This window comes from Cherax quadricarinatus, chromosome 63, assembly GCF_038502225.1.
Source record: "Cherax quadricarinatus isolate ZL_2023a chromosome 63, ASM3850222v1, whole genome shotgun sequence".
In the NCBI taxonomy this organism is placed as follows: domain Eukaryota; kingdom Metazoa; phylum Arthropoda; class Malacostraca; order Decapoda; family Parastacidae; genus Cherax; species Cherax quadricarinatus.
This window is the reverse complement of record NC_091354.1, coordinates 17,521,812-17,543,822: the sequence shown is the minus strand read 5'-3', so window position 1 is coordinate 17,543,822 and position 22,011 is coordinate 17,521,812. Positions and strand designations below refer to the sequence as shown.

Below are 22,011 nucleotides of genomic sequence, written 5' to 3'. Positions count from 1 at the left end.
CCATCTGCATTTGTAATCAACAACTTCCTGACATTGAAATTTCTACTCTTCACAGCTCATTCTCTCACTTTGGCTATCCTCCTAAATTCAAATACAATACCTAGTCTCATGCTAAACAGACTTTCCTAAATACACTTCTCCTGTAAAAACTCCTGTATTTTTATCCATATTAGAAAGTCCATGGGACAGAAAAAAAAATAGCTAATGACTAACCTTGTGTGTTGCTGTGACAGTTGCCAAAAGCAAGTGGTCTGAAGCTTGGTCCTCATTCCAAAATTTAATAATGGCAGGCATGATTTGTCCTAAATGAATGACAGCATGAGCCTTAAGAGCAACAACAGACTCCGACACCACCAACAGTGCCTGTATTACAAGTTTCGTCTCTGTAGTATCTGCAAGGAAACAAAAATTATTCACAGTATAAAAGAAACTAAATAAATTCTGGGAAACAAAATGAAGTGTTACTTGCATTCCGACTCCTCTCCACATCTGCAATGACCTTGTAATTTAAGGTGCAGTGGTACCTCAGTATGCGACCTCAATTCATTCCAGAAGGTTGTTCGAGTGCAGCTCCATTTGAGTATCGAACAAGTTCTTCCCAACCAACTTTCTGTTTGGTTGGCTGTTATCACTAATCTTTGTAGGCCCCATGGCGACTTATTTATACAAATACAAAAAACACCAAAAAATGTGAAGAAACGCAAAATAGTTTACAGCGAAGTTCCGGCAGGTCGTATTTGCTGACCTTTGTTTGAGTAGGGAGCTGGTTGTATACTGAGGTTCCATTGTATTTTCCCCTTAGCTTTTATTCTTCTTCTTTCAATAAACCGGCCGTATCCCACCGAGGCAGGATGGCCCAAAAAGAAAAGCGAAAGTTTCTCTTTTTAACTTTAGTAATGCATACAGGAGAAGGGGTTACTAGCCCCTTGCTCGAGGCATGTTCCACTTCTTCATGGAGATAAGAGGAAATAAACAAGAACAACAACTAGTAAGAAAATACAAAGAAGAAAACCCAGAGGAGTGTGTATATATATGCTTGTACATGCATGTGTAGTGTAAGTAGAAGTAGCAAAATGTACCTGAAACCTTGTGTGTGTGTGTGTGTGAGACAGAAAAAAGACACCAGCAATCCTACTATCATGTAAAACAATTACAGGTTTCCGTTTTACACTCACTTGGCATGACAGAAGTACCTCCCTGGGTGGTTGCTGTCTACCAAACTACTGCCTAGTCTTAGCTTTTATTTTTTTTTTCCAACAAGTTGGCTGTCTCCCACCGAGGCAGGGTGACCCAAAAAGAGAGAAAATCCCCAAAAAGAAAATACTTTCACCTCACACATAATCAGTCTTTGCAGAGGTACCCAGATATAACAGTTTAGAAGCATATATAAATATATATTCTTCATGGGGAAGTGGAACAGAATTCCTCCATAAGCCATGCGTCTTGTAAGAGGCGACTAAAATGCCGGAAGCAAGGGGCTAGTAACCCCTTCTCCTGTATATATTACTAAATGTAAAAGGAGAAGCTTTCATTTTTCCTTTTGTGCCACCCTGCCTCGGTGGGATATGGCCGGTGTGTTGAAAGATTGAAAGATAAAGATATATATGCTCCCAAACCCCTCCTTGAGAGTGCCGGCATTGTACTTCCCATTTGCAGTACTCAAGTCCGGCTATATAAAAATAACCGGTTTCCCTGAATCCCTTCACTAAATATTACCTTGCTCACACTTCAACAGCTCGTCAAGTCCCAAAAACCATTTGTCTCTATTCACTCCTATATAACATGCTCACACATGCTTGCTTTTTTTTTTGTTTTTTTTTTTGTTTTTTTAACCAAGTCGGCCGTCTCCCACCGAGGCAGGGTGACCCAAAAAGAAAGAAAATCCCCAAAAAGAAGATACTTTCATCATCATTCAACACTTTCACCTCACTCACACATAATCACTGTTTTTGCAGAGGTGCTCAGAACACAACAGTTTAGAAGCGCATACGTATAAAGATACACAACATATCTCTCCAAACTGCTAATATCCCAAACCCCTCCTTTAGAGTGCAGGCATTATACTTCCCATTTCCAGTACTCAAGTCCGACTATATAAAAATAACCGGTTTCCCTGAATCCTTTCACTAAATATTACCCTGCTGACCAACAGCTCGTCAGGTCCCAAAAACCATTCGTCTCCATTCATCCCTATTTAATACGCTCAAGCATGCTTGCTGGAAGTCCAAGCCCCTCGCCCACAAAACCTCCTGTATCCCCTCCCTCCAATCTTTTCAGGGATGACCCCTACCCTGCCTTCCTTTCCCAACAGATTTATACACTCTCCAAGTCATTCTACTTTGTTCCATTCTCTCTAAATGACCAAAGCACCTCAACAGCCCCTCATTAGACCCCACCAGCTGACATATATTGGACGCGTGAAGTCATTTGTTTACTCTTGAACATCGGCAAAAAACGAACATTTCTGCTACTTTGAGCTCAGTTTCAAGCCATTTTCGGTACTAAAACCACTCAAAATTATCTCTATTTCTGTAATATATCTTCCATTCTTTAAAGGTAGTAGGTTGGTAGACAGCAACCACCCAGGGAGGTACTACTGTCCTGCCAAGTGAGTGTAAAACGAAAGCCTGTAATCGTTTTACATGGTAGGATTGCTGTAAAGATTACTAAAAAGAATAAGAAGAAGAAAATTGTCAAAGTGGGAAGTCTGAATGTGTGTGGATGTCGTGCAAATGATACGAAAGAGATGATTGTGTCCTGGCTTTAAGTGAAACAAAGCTGAAGGGGGTGGGAGAGTTTCAATGGAGTGGAATAAATGGGATTAGGTCAGGGGTTTCAAATAGAGTTAGAGCTAAAGAAGGAATAGCAATAATGTTGAAGGATAAGCTATGGCAGGAAAAGAGGGACTATAAATGTATTAATTCAAGGATTATGTGGAGTAAAATAAAGATTGGATGTGAAAAGTGGGTTATAATAAGCATGTATGCACCTGCAGAAGAGAGAAGTGTAGAGAAGAGAGAGAGATTTTGGGAAATGTTGAGAGAATGCATGGGGAGTTTTGAATCAAGTGTGAGAGTAATGGTGTGTAAGAATGGTATATAATACCGACAAGATGAAATTAAGACACATGTGCAACATCTGGGTATCTTTATTGTAGACGTTTCGCCATCCAGTGGCTTTATCAATACAAATTCTAGGACATAACTTGAAGACAGTAGAACTATGTACAGAAGATGAGGTAATCAGTCCCTCAACCTAGGAGTAGGTGCGAAGAGCACCATAGTCGTGGAGATTCTGAAGCAGAAGAAAGGAGCCTGGCGCTTATATAGTAACATCAGGTGTAGCAGATGAGGGCATAGTCACTGGTAGGCGGGATTCCCCAGTGGAAGTAGGTTCTCCCCAAAGAGATGGGTTAGTTGTAGTAGTAGTTGTAGTAGATGGGTTACTACAACTAACCCATCTCCTTGGGAAGAACCTACTTCCACTGGGGAATCCCGCCTACCAGTGACTATGCCCTCATCTGCTACACCTGACGTTACTATATAAGCGCCAGGCTCCTTTCTTATGCTTCAGAATCTCCACGACTATGGTGCTCTTCGCACCTACTCCTAGGTTGAGGGATTGATTACCTCATCTTCTGTACATAGTTCTACTGTCTTCAAGTTATGTCCTAGAATTTGTATTGATAAAGCCACTGGATGGCAAAACGTCTACAATAAAGATCCCCAGATGTTGCACATGTGTCTTGAGAGTAATGGTGGTTGGGGATTTCAATGCTAAAGTGGGTAAAAATGTTATGGATGGAGTAGTAGGTAAATTTGGGGTGCCAGGGGTAAATGTAAATGGGGAGCCTTTAATTGAGCTATGTGTAGAAAGAGATTTGGTAATAAGTAATACATATTTCATGAAAAAGAGGATAAATAAATATACAAGGTATGATGTAGCACGTAATGAAAGTAGTTTATTAGATTATGTATTGGTGGATATAAGGTTGATGGGTAGGCTCCAGGATGTACATGTTTATAGAGGGGCAACTGATATATCGGATCATTATTTAGTTGTAGCTACAGTTAGAGTAAGAGGTAGATGGGAAAAGAGGAAGGTGGCAACAACAAGTAAGAGGGAGGTGAAAGTGTATAAACTAAGGGAGGAGGAAGTTCGGGTGAGATATAAGCGACTATTGGCAGAAAGATGGGCTAGTGCAAAGATGAGAAGTAGGGGGGTTGAAGAGGGTTGGAATAGTTTTAAAAATGCAGTATTAGAATGTGGGGCAGAAGTTTGTGGTTATAGGAGGGTGGGGGCAGGAGGAAAGAGGAGTGATTGGTGGAATAATGAAGTAAAGGGTGTGATAAAAGAGAAAAAGGTAGCTTATGAGAGGTTTTTACAAAGCAGAAGTGTTATAAGAAGAGCAGAGTATATGGAGAGTAAAAGAAAGGTAAAGAGAGTGGTGAGAGAGTGCAAAAGGAGAGCAGATGATAGAGTGGGAGAGGCACTGTCAAGAAATTTTAATGAAAATAAGAAAAAATTTTGGAGTGAGTTAAACAAGTTAAGAAAGCCTAGGTAAAGTATGGATTTGTCAGTTAAAAACAGAGTAGGGGAGTTAGTAGATGGGGAGATGGAGGTATTAGGTAGATGGCGAGAATATTTTGAGGAACTTTTAAATGTTAAGGAAGAAAGAGAGGCAGTAATTTCATGCACTGGTCAGGGAGGTATACCATCTTTTAGGAGTGAAGAAGAGCAGAATGTAAGTGTGGGGGAGGTACGTGAGGCATTACGTAGAATGAAAGGGAGTAAAGCAGCTGGAACTGATGGGATCATGACAGAAATGTTAAAAGCAGGGGGGGATATAGTGTTGGAGTTAAACTTTTGTTTAATAAATGTATGAAAGAGGGGAAGGTATCTAGGGATTGGCGGAGAGCATGTATAGTCCCTTTATATAAAGGGAAAGGGGACAAAGGAGACTGTAAAAATTATAGAGGAATAAGTTTACTGAGTATACCAGGAAAAGTGTACGGTAGGGTTATAACTGAAAGAATTAGAGGTAAGACAGAATGTAGGATTGCGGATGAGCAAGAAGGTTTCAGAGTGGGTAGGGGATGTGTAGATCAAGTGTTTACATTGAAGCATATATGTGAACAGTATTTAGAGAAACATAGGGAAGTTTTTATTGCATTTATGGATTTAGAAAAGGTATATGATAGAGTGGATAGAGGAGCAATGTGGCAGATGTTGCAAGTATATGGAATAGGTGGTAAGTTAATAAAAGCTGTAAAGAGTTTTTATGAGGATAGTGAGGCTCAGGTTAGGGTGTGTAGAAGAGAGGGAGACTACTTCCCGGTAAAAGTAGGTCTTAGACAGGGATGTGTAATGTCACCATGGTTGTTTAATATATTTATAGATGGGGTTGTAAAGGAAGTAAATGCTAGGGTGTTCGGGAGAGGGGTGGGATTAAATTTTGGGGAATCAAATTCAAAATGGGAATTGACACAGTTACTTTTTGCTGATGATACTGTGCTTATGGGAGATTCTGAAGAAAAATTACAAAGGTTAGTGGATGAGTTTGGGAATGTGTGTAAAGGTAGAAAGTTGAAAGTGAAGATAGAAAAGAGTAAGTTGATGAGGGTATCAAATGATTTAGATAAAGAAAAATTGGATATCAAATTGGGGAGGAGTATGGAAGAAGTGAATGTTTTCAGATACTTGGGAGTTGACGTGTCGGCGGATGGATTTATGAAGGATGAGGTTAATCATAGAATTGATGAGGGAAAAAAGGTGAGTGGTGTGTTGAGGTATATGTGGAGTCAAAAAATGTTATCTATGGAGGCAAAGAAAGGAATGTATGAAAGTATAGTAGTACCAACACTCTTATATGGGTGTGAAGCTTGGGTGGTAAATGCAGCAGCGAGGAGACGGTTGGAGGCAGTGGAGATGTCCTGTTTAAGGGCAAATGTGTGGTGTAAATATTATGCAGAAAATTCGGAGTGTGGAAATTAGGAAAAAGTGTGGAGTTAATAAAAGTATTAGTCAGAGGGTAGAAGAGGGGTTGTTGAGGTGGTTTGGTCATTTAGAGAGAATGGATCAAAGTAGAATGACATGGAAAGCATATAAATCTATAGGGGAAGGAAGGCGGGGTAGGGGTCGTCCTCAAAAGGGTTGGAGAGAGGGGATAAAGGAGGTTTTGTGGGCGAAGGGCTTGGACTTCCAGCAAGAGTGCGTGAGCGTGTTAGATAGGAGTGAATGGAGACGAATGGTACTTGGGACCTGACGATCTGTTGGAGTGTGAGCAGGGTAATATTTAGTGAAGGGATTCAGGGAAACCGGTTATTTTCATATAGTCGGACTTGAGTCCTGGAAATGGGAAGTACAATGCCTGCACTTTAAAGGAGGGGTTTGGGATATTGGAAGTTTGGAGGGATATGTTGTGTATCTTTATATGTGTACGCTTCTAAACTGTTGTATTCTGAGCACCTCTGCAAAAACAGTGATAATGTGTGAGTGTGGTGAAAGTGTTGAATGATGATGAAAGTATTTTCTTTTTGGGGATTTTCTTTCTTTTTTGGGTCACCCTGCCTCGGTGGGAGACGGCCGACTTGTTGAAAAAATAAAAAAAAAAAATCTTCCATTCTATCAATTTTGACCAAGAAACTGCAAATACAACTGTAACAAACACATGAAAAAAACACCGCAAAGTCACTGGTCCAAGTCAGACCGAAACGTCATCATAAGCTCCTCTCTTCTATGTGCGGGTTATTTGTGTAATGTTCCAGTCACCTTATTATGCCTTTTTTTGTTACTGCTGTAGTATTTGTTTAATGTGGTGCACACTTACCATACAGATGTCTTCTCTCATATCTAGGCCCAAATTTACTACTACAACATACTTAATACTGAGTCAGAGTGAGCAAGCAGCTTTCCACAGGCTATATAAATCTCTGAACAGAAAGATTTTTAAGCTCGAGCCATTATTTTTTTTAATTTTTACGGCACAAAAACCCAGGCAAAAACCATGTCCTATTTTTTTAATATACATGAGAAGATGGAGTAAAATTGAATGACTTGGAGGGTGTATAAACCTGCAGCGGATGGGAGGGATAGGGGTCGTCACAGGAAAGGATGGAGGGAGGGGGTAAAAAACGTTTTGTGTGCAAGGGGCTTGGACATACAGCAGGCATGTGTGAGTGTGTTAGATAGGAGTGAATGGAGACAAATGAACTTTGGGACCTGACGAGCTGTTAGTGTGTGAGCAGGGTTACACTTTGAAAGGGGGATTCAGGGCAACTGGTTTGCCAGACTTTAGTCCTGGGAAGTGCAATGCCTGCACTTTAGAGGGGTCTAGGATACTGGCTGCTGACAGTGACATCTAAAATGTCGTAACCGAGTGCCTCTGTAAAGACAGTGATTATGCGTAAATGATGATGAAAGTGTTGAATGATAAAAGTGTTTCTTTTTTGGGTCACCCTGCTTCGGTGGGAGATGGTCGATGTGTTAAAAAAAATGAGAATGGCATTCTATTAAAAACTTAGATACACAGAGGCATGCTATGACTGGTCTGTCTGTAAATATAGCAATTGCACCTTACAAATCATAACAAGAACTTTAGAATAAGTACCTAGAGCAATGATAAAATAGAAAATCGGTACAAGAACACAGAAAATGCAATGATGCAAATGAAAAATATTGCTTATTTAATGTATAAATCATCTCAACAATAATAGTAAAGCGTTTACATACTTCCAAATATAAACAAAATTTTCCTGAAAGTAATTTGCATTGCACTAACCTTTGCAGATGAGGTCCACTGCTGCAGATAAAACTGGTAGAACCACTTCGTTGGAAACTTGAGGTGCCATAAATTTTGTAAGTAAATGTAAAGTAAAGAGAGCAGTCTGTCTGTTATCTGATGGTTCCTTACTTTTCCGTGCCCTCTTAAGCAAAATTGCCATGAAAGGTTCTAAACTTTTTACATTTTCTTTGCTGCAAAAAGAAAAAAAAATTAATGTGACACTGCTAATTTAATAACTACATAGGGAAGCTGTGATTTCGTGTATAGGGCAAGGAGGAATAACGTCTTGTAGGAGTGAGGAAGAGCCAGTTGTGAGTGTGGGGGAAGTTCGTGAGGCAGTAGGTAAAATGAAAGGGGGTAAGGCAGCCAGGATTGATGGGATAAAGATAGAAATGTTAAAAGCAGGTGGGGATATAGTTTTGGAGTGGTTGGTACAATTATTTAATAAATGTATGGAAGAGGGTAAGGTACCTAGGGATTGGCAGAGAGCATGCATAGTTCCTTTGTATAAAGGCAAAGGGGACAAAAGAGAGTGCAAAAATTATAGGGGGATAAGTCTGTTGAGTATACCTGGTAAAGTGTATGGTAGAGTTATTATTGAAAGAATTAAGAGTAAGACGGAGAATAGGATAGCAGATGAACAAGGAGGCTTTAGGAAAGGTAGGGGGTGTGTGGACCAAGTGTTTACAGTGAAACATATAAATGAACAGTATTTAGATAAGGCTAAAGAGGTCTTTGTGGCATTTATGGATTTGGAAAAGGCATATGACAGGGTGGATAGGGGGGCAATGTGGCAGATGTTGCAGGTGTATGGTGTAGGAGGTAGGTTACTGAAAGCAGTGAAGAGTTTTTACGAGGATAGTGAGGCTCAAGTTAGAGTATGAAGGAAATAGGGAAATTATTTCCCAGTAAAAGTAGGCCTTAGACAAGGATGTGTGATGTCACCGTGGTTGTTTAATATATTTATAGATGGGGTTGTAAGAGAAGTAAATGCGAGGGTTTTGACAAGAGGCGTGGAGTTAAAAGATAAAGAATCACACATAAAGTGGGAGTTGTCACAGTTGCTCTTTGCTGATGACACTGTGCTCTTGGGAGATTCTGAAGAGAAGTTGCAGAGATTGGTGGATGAATTTGGTAAGGTGTGCAAAAGAAGAAAATTAAAAGTGAATACAGGAAAGAGTAAGGTTATGAGGATAACAAAAAGATTAGGTGATGAAAGATTGGATATCAGATTGGAGGGAGAGAGTATGGAGGAGGTGAATGTATTCAGATATTTGGGAGTGGACGTGTCAGCGGATGGGTCTATGAAAGATGAGGTGAATCATAGAATTGATGAGGGGAAAAGGATGAGTGGTGCACTTAGGAGTCTGTGGAGACAAAGAACTTTGTCCTTGGAGGCAAAGAGGGGAACGTATGAGAGTATAGTTTTACCAACGCTCTTATATGGGTGTGAAGCATGGGTGATGAATGTTGCAGCGAGGAGAAGGCTGGAGGCAGTGGAGATTTCATGTCTGAGGGCAATGTGTGGTGTGAATATAATGCAGAGAATTCGTAGTTTGGAAGTTAGGAGGAGGTGCGGGATTACCAAAACTGTTGTCCAGAGGGCTGAGGAAGGGTTGTTGAGGTGGTTCGGACATGTAGAGAGAATGGAGCGAAACAGAATGACTTCAAGAGTGTATCAGTCTGTAGTGGAAGGAAGGCGGGGTAGGGGTCGGCCTAGGAAAGGTTGGAGGGAGGGGGTAAAGGAGGTTTTGTGTGCGAGGGGCTTGGACTTCCAGCAGGCGTACGTGAGCGTGTTTGATAGGAGTAAATGGAGACGAATGGTTTTTAATACTTGATGTGCTGTTGGAGTGTGAGCAAAGTAGCATTTATGAAGGGGTTCAGGGAAACCGGCAGGCCGGACTTGAGTCCTGGAGATGGGAAGTACAGTGCCTGCAATCTGGAGGGGTGTTAATGTTGCAGTTTAAAAACTGTAGTGTAAAGAACCCTTCTGGCAAGACAGTGATGGAGTGAATGATGGTGAAAGTTTTTCTTTTTCAGGCCACCCTGCCTTGGTGGGAATCGGCCAGTGTGATAATAATAAAAAAATATTAATATACAAAATTAAAGACACATAAAGATTGTCTGCTTATGGAAAATTCCACTGAATATTGGCATTCTATCACCATATGAACTGATTATTCAAAAGATTTGATGTACTTTATTACTAAAATATACATAATAAAGCTTAAACTATTATCTCAGGGTAATATTGTATGAGTAACTAATCACATAGGATCTATTTGCTAAGAATATAATTTTTTATTTTAATTTGCTTCATGTACCTCGTGAAGACTAAGGACTCAAGGAAAAGGGAAGACATGGGATTACAGTGAATTCAATTTCATGAATTACAGTATACTGTACATCAAGTCATACATAGCCTATCATCTTTGAGTGCACAAAATATAAATGACAATACACATTTAGTACAAAACTATAATACCTGAAGAAATTAGCATTGGGCTGAAGTTTAGCACAAAGAATTTCCATTGCTCTGCAACGAACAAGTGGCAGTTGAGAATTCACAAGTTTCTTTGCAACTTCTATTAACATGCTTGGTGGTAGTAGTGCATTTATACTATCTACAACATCTACAACCTTTCGCTGCAGAGACAAAAACAAACGACCTGAAACAGGAACATTAACTTAGGTAATCATGTGCTGACTCCCTTACTTTTAACATTAAATGGGAAAGGCTTCCTAATAAATAATAAAATCCATGACTCCTCATCTGCTCCTCTCATTGCTCAAGCATGTTTATTAGTTTAAGAAAATGGAAAAATAATTTCCAGTGAAAAAAACTGCCAAGTGCTAGATGAAACAGGTTGTGATGGATATGTGGGCCAGTGGATCTCGAGTAGCAACAGCCTGGTTGAACAGGTAATCACAGAAAAGCCTAACCCCAGGTCAAGCTGTGAAAGCAGAAAAACTCTAGGAAATGGTCACAGGTACAGACTCATGCATGCTTGCTGAAGTCCAAGCCCCTTGCACACAAAACCTCCTTAACACCCCCCCTCCAACCTTTCCTATGACAACCCTTACCCCACCTTCCTTCCACTACAGATTTACTATGCCCTCCAAGTCATTCTATTTTGTTCCATCCTCTCTAAATGTCCAAACTACTTCAACAACCCTTCCTCTGCCCTCTGGATAACACTTTCAGAAACCTCGCATAATATACAAGAATGATATACAATACTGACAAGATGAAAATTGCGACACATTTGCAACATCTGAGTATCTTTATTGTAGACATAGTCTTCATGACTACGGTGCTCTTCAAACCAACTCCAAGGCTGAGGGACTGATTACCTTATCTTTTGTACATAGTTCTACTGTCTTCAAATTAGAATCTGTATTGATAAAGCCACTGGATGGCAAAACATCTACAATAAAGATACCCAGATGTTGCACATGTGTTTCAATTGTCACTCTTCAGTGCCTCCAGCCTTCTTGCTGCAACATTCACCAACCATGCTTCACACCCATATAAGAGCATTGGTACCATTTTACTCTCATACATTACCCTCTTTGCCTCCATGGATAATGTTCTTTGTCTCCACAGACACCTCAATGCACCACCCACCCCTTTTTCTTCATCAATTCTATGGTTTACCTAATCCCTCATAAACCCATCTGCTGACAAGTCTACTCCCAAATATCTGAACACATCACTTGTTCCATACTCCCTCCCTCCAATGTGATATTCAATTTTTCTTTACCTAACTTGTTGGATACGCTTATCACCTTACCCTTATTTATGTTCACTTTCAACTTTCTACCATTACACACCCTCCCAAACTTGTCCACTAGCCTTTGCAACTTCTCTTTAGTGTTTATTATATAATTTCGAAAAAATATCATAGATGGATTAAGCAAAATGTCCATATTAACATTTTATACGACATTTAATGTGCCTCAGTGTGATTATTATTGTGTTATTATTATTAATATGGCATCTTCATGACTAATAACACACTCTTAATGATTTTAATGTGTTCCTGCATGCCAGCACAGACACAAGGTGTAGAGTTTAAAGCCTATCTTCTGCAAGGTATGTAAATGGTGTACGTACACCATTTCATTTCTACATTATGGTTTTCTTATGAAAGAAGTGATCTAATGCAGTTAGCATTACAAACTCCATTTTCTCTTATAGTAACACATCTGAAGGAAGAAAGAATGAGAAGACATTTTCATAGCTGGAGCAAGAATGCCCGCGACTGCGTCCTCCCCCGTCACCACATATGTAATGACAAACATATTTTATTCATTCTAGAGTGTATATCATGTTTTTAAGTTATTTATATTGTTTATTATGTCATATTAGATGAATTGTGATAGATAAATAAGCCATAGAATTGATAATAGTGTCATATTGAAGTACTATTTTGTCATGCCTCCTGACAACAGGAATGAATTAATTGGATTTACATTATTTCTTATAGGAAATACTGATTCGAGTTTCGGACGTTTCGACTTCAGAACTAGCTCCTGCAATGGATTAAGTTCGAAACTCGGGGTACCACCAGGGCCGGATTAAGAAGTCTCCGGGCCCTAGGCTATTCAGATTGGCGGGGCCCCTTTGAGTTACGGGTAAGTGAAGCGATCCCTTCCAGCTTGGGGGGGGGGGGGTCGGTGTGAGCCTGGGATAAAGATAGAAATGTTAAAAGCAGGTGGGGATATAGTTTTGGAGTGGTTGGTGCAATTATTTAATAAATGTATGGAAGAGGGTAAGGTACCTAGGGATTGGCAGAGAGCATGCATAGTTCCTTTGTATAAAGGCAAAGGGGATAAAAGAGAGTGCAAAAATTATAGGGGGATAAGTCTGTTGAGTGTACCTGGTAAAGTGTATGGTAGAGTTATAATTGAAAGAATTAAGAGTAAGACGGAGAATAGGATAGCAGATGAACAAGGAGGCTTTAGGAAAGGTAGGGGGTGTGTGGACCAGGTGTTTACAGTGAAACATATAAGTGAACAGTATTTAGATAAGGCTAAAGAGGTCTTTGTGGCATTTATGGATTTGGAAAAGGCGTATGACAGGGTGGATAGGGGGGCAATGTGGCAGATGTTGCAAGTGTATGGTGTAGGAGGTAGGTTACTGAAAGCAGTGAAGAGTTTTTACGAGGATAGTGAGGCTCAAGTTAGAGTATGTAGGAAAGAGGGAAATTTTTTCCCAGTAAAAGTAGGCCTTAGACAAGGATGTGTGATGTCACCGTGGTTGTTTAATATATTTATAGATGGGGTTGTAAGAGAAGTAAATGCGAGGGTCTTGGCAAGAGGCGTGGAGTTAAAAGATAAAGAATCACACACAAAGTGGGAGTTGTCACAGCTGCTCTTTGCTGATGACACTGTGCTCTTGGGAGATTCTGAAGAGAAGTTGCAGAGATTGGTGGATGAATTTGGTAGGGTGTGCAAAAGAAGAAAATTAAAGGTGAATACAGGAAAGAGTAAGGTTATGAGGATAACAAAAAGATTAGGTGATGAAAGATTGAATATCAGATTGGAGGGAGAGAGTATGGAGGAGGTGAACGTATTCAGATATTTGGGAGTGGACGTGTCAGCGGATGGGTCTATGAAAGATGAGGTGAATCGTAGAATTGATGAGGGAAAAAGAGTGAGTGGTGCACTTAGGAGTCTGTGGAGACAAAGAACTTTGTCCTTGGAGGCAAAGAGGGGAATGTATGAGAGTATAGTTTTACCAACGCTCTTATATGGGTGTGAAGCGTGGGTGATGAATGTTGCAGCGAGGAGAAGGCTGGAGGCAGTGGAGATGTCATGTCTGAGGGCAATGTGTGGTGTGAATATAATGCAGAGAATTCGTAGTTTGGAAGTTAGGAGGAGGTGCGGGATTACCAAAACTGTTGTCCAGAGGGCTGAGGAAGGGTTGTTGAGGTGGTTCGGACATGTAGAGAGAATGGAGCGAAACAGAATGACTTCAAGAGTGTATCAGTCTGTAGTGGAAGGAAGGCGGGGTAGGGGTCGGCCTAGGAAGGGTTGGAGGGAGGGGGTAAAGGAGGTTTTGTGTGCGAGGGGCTTGGACTTCCAGCAGGCATGCGTGAGCGTGTTTGATAGGAGTGAATGGAGACAAATGGTTTTTAATACTTGACGTGCTGTTGGAGTGTGAGCAAAGTAACATTTATGAAGGGATTCAGGGAAACCGGCAGGCCGGACTTGAGTCCTGGAGATGGGAAGTACAGTGCCTGCACTCTGAAGGAGGGGTGTTAATGTTGCAGTTTAAAAACTGTAGTGTAAAGCACCCTTCTGGCAAGACAGTGATGGAGTGAATGATGGTGAAAGTTTTTCTTTTTCGGGCCACCCTGCCTTGGTGGGAATCGGCCGGTGTGATAATAAAATAAATAAAAATAAATACATTCTGGCTATTTAGATTAAATTTAATAGTGAAAGTACATCAAGACAACCAAAACCATTTACCAACAGCCATTATAACTATCTTGTTAAATCATGCATTTTAAAGAGAATAAACTCAAGACAGCATAGTATTACTAGATTAGGCTATTAAAGTAGTGACATCATGTACCTATTATATTCAGCATAACCACTACAGCACTATTATTCCCTTTATAAATCACTGACCATTATTGTTATCATTACATCATGCATAAGACTATCAAATCATATAAACTCAAGAAAGTAAAGAATTGTTTATATTCACAGGCACTTCTTAAATAAACTTTTTTCTGGATTTCATATTGGCAAAATCATCAATTATATTCTGAAAATCAATATTTCTTGTTAGATCAGACTCAATGGTCAACAAGGCTAGGTTACACAATTTGTCTTGGCTCATTGTTGAACGGAGCTGGTTTTTCACTCTTTTCAAAACAGAAAATGAACGTTCTCCTTCACAGTTAGTAGCTGGAAGTGTTAGGTAAAGGCGATACACTATGTCAGCACAGGACAAAGTGCTTTTAAAACCTACAAACGGAAGTCAGTTTGCGTTTTTAGGTTTTTCTTTAGAGTATTTTTACCAAAAATGCGTCTGTACTGGTCAAGTAACCCTATCAGGTACCTCCCTTAACATTTAGAGGCGAAAACAAACATTTATCCATACACATCAATGTCTATCAACAACACTTCAGTTAATTTGTCACAGTACAAGTCTAGATAACGTGTAATTACTACAGAAAATTGGAGAGGAATCTCCCATACTCACCCATTAGCGGGAAAACACAGCTGTTCTGATGTACACAAAGGCGTGTTGAGTGTTGCCATCTATGGTTAGGTTTATTTATTTTTATTTTATTTTATTTCATTATTTATTTTTGTTTTGATTAATTTTTAAAAATCAATTTCACTCTCCAAACACTTGAACTTTTTAGGTAGGGACCCCTTTGCACTTGCACCATGTGCACAGTCTTGGATGGGCCCCTGAACCCCTTGGACCGCAGGGCCCTAGGCAAATGCCAAGTTTGCCTATGTGGTAATCCGGCCCTGGGTACCACTGTATATGCACATCCTCTCTCCTCAGATAGATCTGTTTGTGACTTAAGGCACTGCCTCTTTCACAGAAAAGGATCCAGACACATCTAGAAGCACTGTTCTGAAGCAGGGTCTGGAGCAAATGATGAAATCTTAACATCAGCTCTACACAGCATGGAAGGAAGAATTACTAAACACCTGAACACTCCAGTACAACCATCACAGTGACAACTCGACATCCACATGAACACACGAACGACAGTCATCCACTTCAGCCTAGTATGGCCACATCATCCCTCTCCACACACTTCCATTTCAACTAGCAATAATAACTAGAATGTATCATAAAATAAACTAGTAATTTTTACCAGGTACAATATTGTACAATAAGTTGTTTGGTAATTTGGAGACGTCTGAAACATAACCTATTTTTCCCATGTTACTTATGTCATGTAATGCTTTTTTTTTCGTAAGACCCTGATTTTCAAGAATGTAACCTGCACATTTTGAAAGGGTTTACTGTACCATTACCTGGAAAACATATCTAATCACATATATTCATAAAGATTATCTTAGTAAAATGTTTTTTCATACACACCTCCTGGCTTATCCTTGTGTTGATCACACAACAGACTTACACTATCCAGGTACCACAAGGCTTTTTCCAAAAGCTGCCTGTAGAGGTCCTGTAGTTCTTCAACTTGTTCACTGGCCTCACATGCCTAAAACAAAAATTTAGGTAATCTGCAGGAAACAAATTTAAAAATTCTAAAGAATATACAAGATTTACATACAGTAGAGAAAATCATTAATGACTGACTCATGCATTAGAGCAAATAAACTATGAACACAAAGAGACCAACAAATGTCACTTAATTATTTTCAACAGATAGTGACTTTTTTGTCACACCAATCTTATAAATACAACATAAAAATACATAAAATTTCCTATTACTGCCAATGATAAAATGAGATGAGGAGGAAACAGACAAGTGTCAACTGTCACCCCAATGGAAATTATCACTTTGTCTGACTTTTTTGGGTTATCCTAGGTAATTTACACTATGTATGGCATTTGTACTTATGTGTATGTGTGCCTAAATAATTTTACTTACTAAATGTGGATTTAACACTTTACCATGGCCATAAGAAAACCGATACCAAAAACACCCATTAAATCCATGTATTTCGGGCAGACCCCATTGTTGCTACAAATTCCATTTTTTCAAAACTCCTAATGCCAATTTGTATATCCAAGCAATGTTGTGTTTACAATATATAAGAATGAAAAGATTTATGAAAAAAGGGAGCCAGCAATGTCTTACCGAGACTGGTAAACTTTCTAATACACTACTGTACAAGCAGATACATTCTAAGCATTGTTACTCTTTCCCATTCTGGTATCTCTTCCTGGATTATCACTCTTTGATTCCTTCCAGTGTCCTCCAGAACTTGCTCGAATGATGTCCTCTAATTTGAAACATTCATATTAGGCATAGTTATTTGGAGATAAGGAGAGGGCAAGGGGGTTATCAGAAGTATTATTCAGAGGGTGGAGGAGGGGTTGTTGAGGTGGTCTGGACATACTGAGAGAATAGTACACAACAGCATGATTAGTAGGGTATATAAATCTGGGATAAAGAGAAGGGTGGGTAGAGGTCCTCCAAGAACATGCTGGAGGGTAGGAGTAAGGAAGGCTTTGACACTCAACAAGCTTATGTGAGCATATTAGACAGGAGTGGAGGGAAGTGGTTTTTTATGATTTGATGTGCTGTTGGAGTTTGAACAAATTAACACTGTTACTACTACTAACTACCACTACTACTACAATAATACGATTTCCTCCTCCTGTTCTATCACTCCTGCCCCACCCCTCCCTCTGTCATATATATTCTGGCTTCCTGCCCTTTGCACTTCTCTGTGTGACTAGTTAATGGCCCAGTTTGGACTGAAACGACTTCATAAGTTTCACTCTCCCATCCGTGGGTTATTTGTTTATGTCCTCTAGAACAAATAAATTCTGCATTGCAGCAGGTCAACATCAAAAGCAGGGTCAGAAACAAGGCCTGTTGTGGCAAAATGTTTCCTTGCTAAAACATCCTAAAACTGAACACGTGTCTTATTTCACATGAAAATAATGTGCACTCTCAAGAGGTGTTTTTAAACCATAAATAAATGTGGAGGGATGGAGAAATGGTCTTAAAGTCATCAAAGTATTTAGCATAAAAATTTCTCTAGAAATAAGAAATACAAGATGCTTTATTGAAACATCAAAATGAATATGGATGTTCCATGTGAACATTCAAAATATGACTGATACTCTACACTCAGCTGCATGATATGCTTTAAGTTAAAAATTAACTAGAACTGCTACAAAATAAATTCTTATAACAGTTCATATTTTGGACTACTCACCTGTCTAACATATTCTTCTGATGATAAAAGAAGTGCTATGAGACCAGCAGTTGTGTACTTGAAATGACACAATTGTCTAGCAGAATGTACACTCCAGCATATAATCTCTTGATCTATCTGAGAATACTTTTCTCTTGACCTTTCCTGGCCTGTTGTCTCCTCTGAGAAATGCCAAATAATTAATGATAATTAGTACAGTACTCTCAATATTTCTAATACAGAAATTCTTTATTATGCATGAATTCCTGAATTTTCCTTCTTTAGAGAATGACATACCAGAACTAGAAATTTAAATATCAGGTATAAACCTGCATCAAACTTTCATGCAGATTTCCAGATGCAGGTATTCCTCACTTAACGACCAAGTTCCATTCCTAAGAGTAGGTTGGTAAGCATACTGTACTGGTAGTGGGTTTGTGTCAACTGCCTTTAGATCTTCTTTTAATGTCACCTTTGAACCATTTGTAACATTTTTAGTATATTTTTAATTTTTTTTTTTTTCAACAAATCGGTCGTCTCCCACCGAGGCAGGGTGACCCAAAAAAAGAAAGAAAATCCCCAAAACGAAAATGCTTTCATCATCATTCAACACTTTCACCACACTCACACATTATCACTGCTTTTGCAGAGGTGCTCAGAATACAACAGCTTAGAAGCATATACGTATAAAGATACACAACATATCCCTCCAAACTGCCAATATCCCAAACCCCTCCTTTAAAGTGCAGGCATTGTACTTCCCATTTCCAGGACTCAAGTCCGACTATATGAAAATAACCGGTTTCCCTGAATCCCTTCACTAAATATTACCCTGCTCACACTCCAACAGATCGTCAGGTCCCAAGTATCATTCGTCTCCATTCACTCCAATCTAACACGCTCATGCACGCTTGCTGGAAGTCCAAGCCCCTCGCCCACAAAACCTCCTTTACCCCCTCTTTCCAACCCTTTTGAGGATGACCCCTACCCCTCTTTCCTTCCCCTATAGATTTATATGCTTTCCATGTCATTCTACTTTGATCCATTCTCTCTAAATGACCAAACCACCTCAACAACCCCTCTTCTGCCCTCTGACTAATGCTTTTATTAACTCCACACCTTCTCCTAATTTCCACACTCCGAATTTTCTGCATAATATTTACACCACACATTGCCCTCAGACAGGACATCTCCACTGCCTCCAACCGTCTCCTCGCTGCTGCATTTACCACCCAAGCTTCACATCCATATAAGAGTGTTGGTACTACTATACTTTCATACATTCCCTTCTTTGCCTCCATAGATAACGTTTTTTGACTCCATATATACCTCAACGCACCACTCACCTTTTTTCCCTCATCAATTCTATGATTAACCTCATCCTTCATAAATCCATCCGCCGACACTTCAACTCCCAAGTATCTGAAAACATTTACTTCTTCCATACTCCTCCTCCCCAATTTGATATCCAATTTTTCTTTATCTAAATCATTTGATACCCTCACCACCTTACTCTTTTCTATGTTCACTTTCAACTTTCTACCTTTACACACATTCCCAAACTCATCCACTAACCTTTGCAATTTTTCTTTAGAATCTCCCATAAGCACAGTATCATCAGCAAAAAGTAACTGTGTCAATTCCCATTTTGAATTTGATTCCCCATAATTTAATCCCACCCCTCTCCCGAACACCCTAGCATTTACTTCTTTTACAACCCCATCTATAAATATATTAACCCTTTCAGGGTCCAAGGCCCAAATCTGAAGACACGCACCAGTGTCCAAGAATTTTCAAAAAAAAAAAATTGTTATTTTTTCTTATGAAATCGTAGAGAATCTTTTTGTGAAGGTAATAAAACAAAAAGTACGAAATTTGGTGGAAAATTGACGAAATTATGCTCTCGCGAATTTTGATGTGTCAGCGATATTTACGAATTGGCGATTTTGCCGACTTTGACTCCCATTTTAGGCCAATTACATTATTCCAATGAACCAAATTCTTAGCTATTTCACTAGTATTACATCTATTCTATTGATTGAGCACAAGAAATCACCAAGTCAACTGTTTCAACTACAAAATAAAGTGATCGAAAATTGGTAATTTGGCCAATTTAACACAAAGTTCAAAATATTCCAATTTCAAAATAGGGTCCAGAATGAACAATGTAGGCATTCCTGGCACTAAACTAACATTTCCTCTGTTCATTAGTTATGTTTTGAGGCTTTACAAATAAATTCCATTTTGATTTTTTATTCACATAATGAATTTTTATTCACACCAAAAAATAGAAGATTTACTGTTATGCAATACTGTAATAATTGTATAAATATCATCACCATATTTGTGAATGTATATTAGACCCACCAGTTGACGTGTATTAGATGTGTGAGGTCGTTTGTTTACTCTTGAATATCGGCAAAAATTTAACATTTCCGCTACTTTGAGCTCAGTTTCAAGCCATTTCCAGTGCTAAAACCAATCAAAATCATCTCTATTTCTGTAATATGTCTTCCATTCTATCAAATGAGACCAAGAAATCGCAAATACAACTATAAAAAACATACGAAAAAACACTGCAAAGTTGCTGTTTTAATCGAAAAATCATGATTTCATTTTTTTTCTCTCATTATACACAGTGTGCTGCAGGATCTGTTTTATGTGGTGCACACATGCCACATAGATGTATTCTCTCATATCTAGGCCCAAATGTACCACTCACAGTTTATCAGAGTGAGCTGAGCTCATGGCGTAGATCTACGGTTTGGACCCTGAACGTAAAGCCGTAGATCTACGGGACGGACCCTGAAAGGGTTAAACACCCATGGTGACATTACACATCTCTGTCTAAGACCTACTTTTACCGGGAAGTATTCTCCCTCTCTTCTACATACCCTAACCTGAGCCTCACTATCCTCATAAAAGCTCTTTACAGCATTTAGTAACTTACCACCTATGACAGTGCCTCTCCCACTCTTTCATCTGCTCTCCTTTTGCACTCTCTCACCACTCTCTTCACCTTTCTTTTACTCTCCATATACTCTGCTCTTCTTATAACACTTCTGCTTTGTAAAAACCTCCCGTAAGCTACCTTTTTCTCTTTTATCACACCCTTTACTTCATCATTCCACCAATCACTCCTCTTTCCTCCTGCCCCCACCCTCCTATAACTGTAAACTTCTGCCCCACATTCTAATACTGCATTTTTAAAACTATTCCAACCCTCTTCAACCCCCCGACTACTCATCTTTGCACTAGCCCACCTTTCTGCCAATAGTCACTTATATCTCGCCCGAACTGTACACTGTAATAAAAAGAATTGAGATATCAGCTCTAATATACATTACTTAGGTCTGCATACTGGCTGGAGAGCTGGTTGTAAGTCTGAGCGGTCATTAAACAGGTAGGTCATTAAGTGAGGAGTACCTGCACTAATTTCTTCCAGATGACTATTTTATGCATTTAAAGAGGCAATATTCAGGAGAAAAAACTTTAAAGACAAAAATAAGAATAAAAACAAATATTTAATATACTGTATTAACATCAAGACTGATCATGAATTAGCCATCTTTTAGTAATTGCCAGTTTAGCATCATACAATATTTAACCCTCTGAGGGTTTCGGCCGTACTAGTACGGCTTACGTCCCAGGGTTTTTGACGTACTAGTACGCCTAAATTCTAGCGCCCTCAAATCTAGTGGGAGAAAGCTGGTAGGCATACATATGAAAGAATGGGTCTATGTGGTCAGTGTGCGCATTATAAAAAAAAAATCCTGCAGCACACAGTGCATAATGAGAAAAAAAACTTTGTGTTTTTGGAATAAAATAGCGACTTTGCACTGTATTTTCGTATGGTATTTATTATTGTATTCTAGTTTTCTTGGTCTCATTCTATAGAATGGAAGACATATTACAGAAATTGAGATGATTTTGACTGGTTTTACAATGAAAAGTACCTTGAAATTGAGCTCAAAGTAGCAGAAATGTTCGATTTTTACCAAAGTTCAAAAGTAAACAAATCATTCCAAGCGTCCAATACACATCAACTGGTGAGTCTAATATTCTTTCACAAGTGCGCTGATATTATTTATACCATTTCTACACTAATGCAGTAGTCTGCATAACAGTAAATCTTTTATTTTTTGTAAGAATAAAAATTCAAAGTGGAAAGCCAAAGAAATACAAGAGGGGCCTAGGGATGTGACTAACGAACAGAGGAAATGTTATTTTAGTGCTAGGAATGCCTTTCTTGTTTATTCTGGACCCTATTTGGAAATTGGCATTTTTTGAAATTTGTGTGAAATTGGCAAAATTGCTAAATTCTGACCACTGTATTGGATAGTTGAAAT

The 22,011-nt window shown here is 39.2% G+C and overlaps 1 protein-coding gene across 2 annotated transcripts in view; it reads right to left on the bottom strand.

Annotated features, from left to right (window-relative positions):
* l(2)k09022 (HEAT repeat containing 1 homolog l(2)k09022) overlaps positions 1-22,011 on the bottom strand; it is a gene marked incomplete at its 5' end in the record, with an annotated part of 169,710 nt that overhangs the window by 36,988 nt on the left and 110,711 nt on the right. For both annotated transcript variants that reach the window (XM_070098672.1, XM_070098673.1), the window contains 5 exon segments: positions 214-392; positions 7,781-7,974; positions 10,269-10,452; positions 15,867-15,990; positions 17,684-17,844. In XM_070098672.1, coding sequence (XP_069954773.1) covers positions 214-392; positions 7,781-7,974; positions 10,269-10,452; positions 15,867-15,990; positions 17,684-17,844 — 842 coding nt within the window.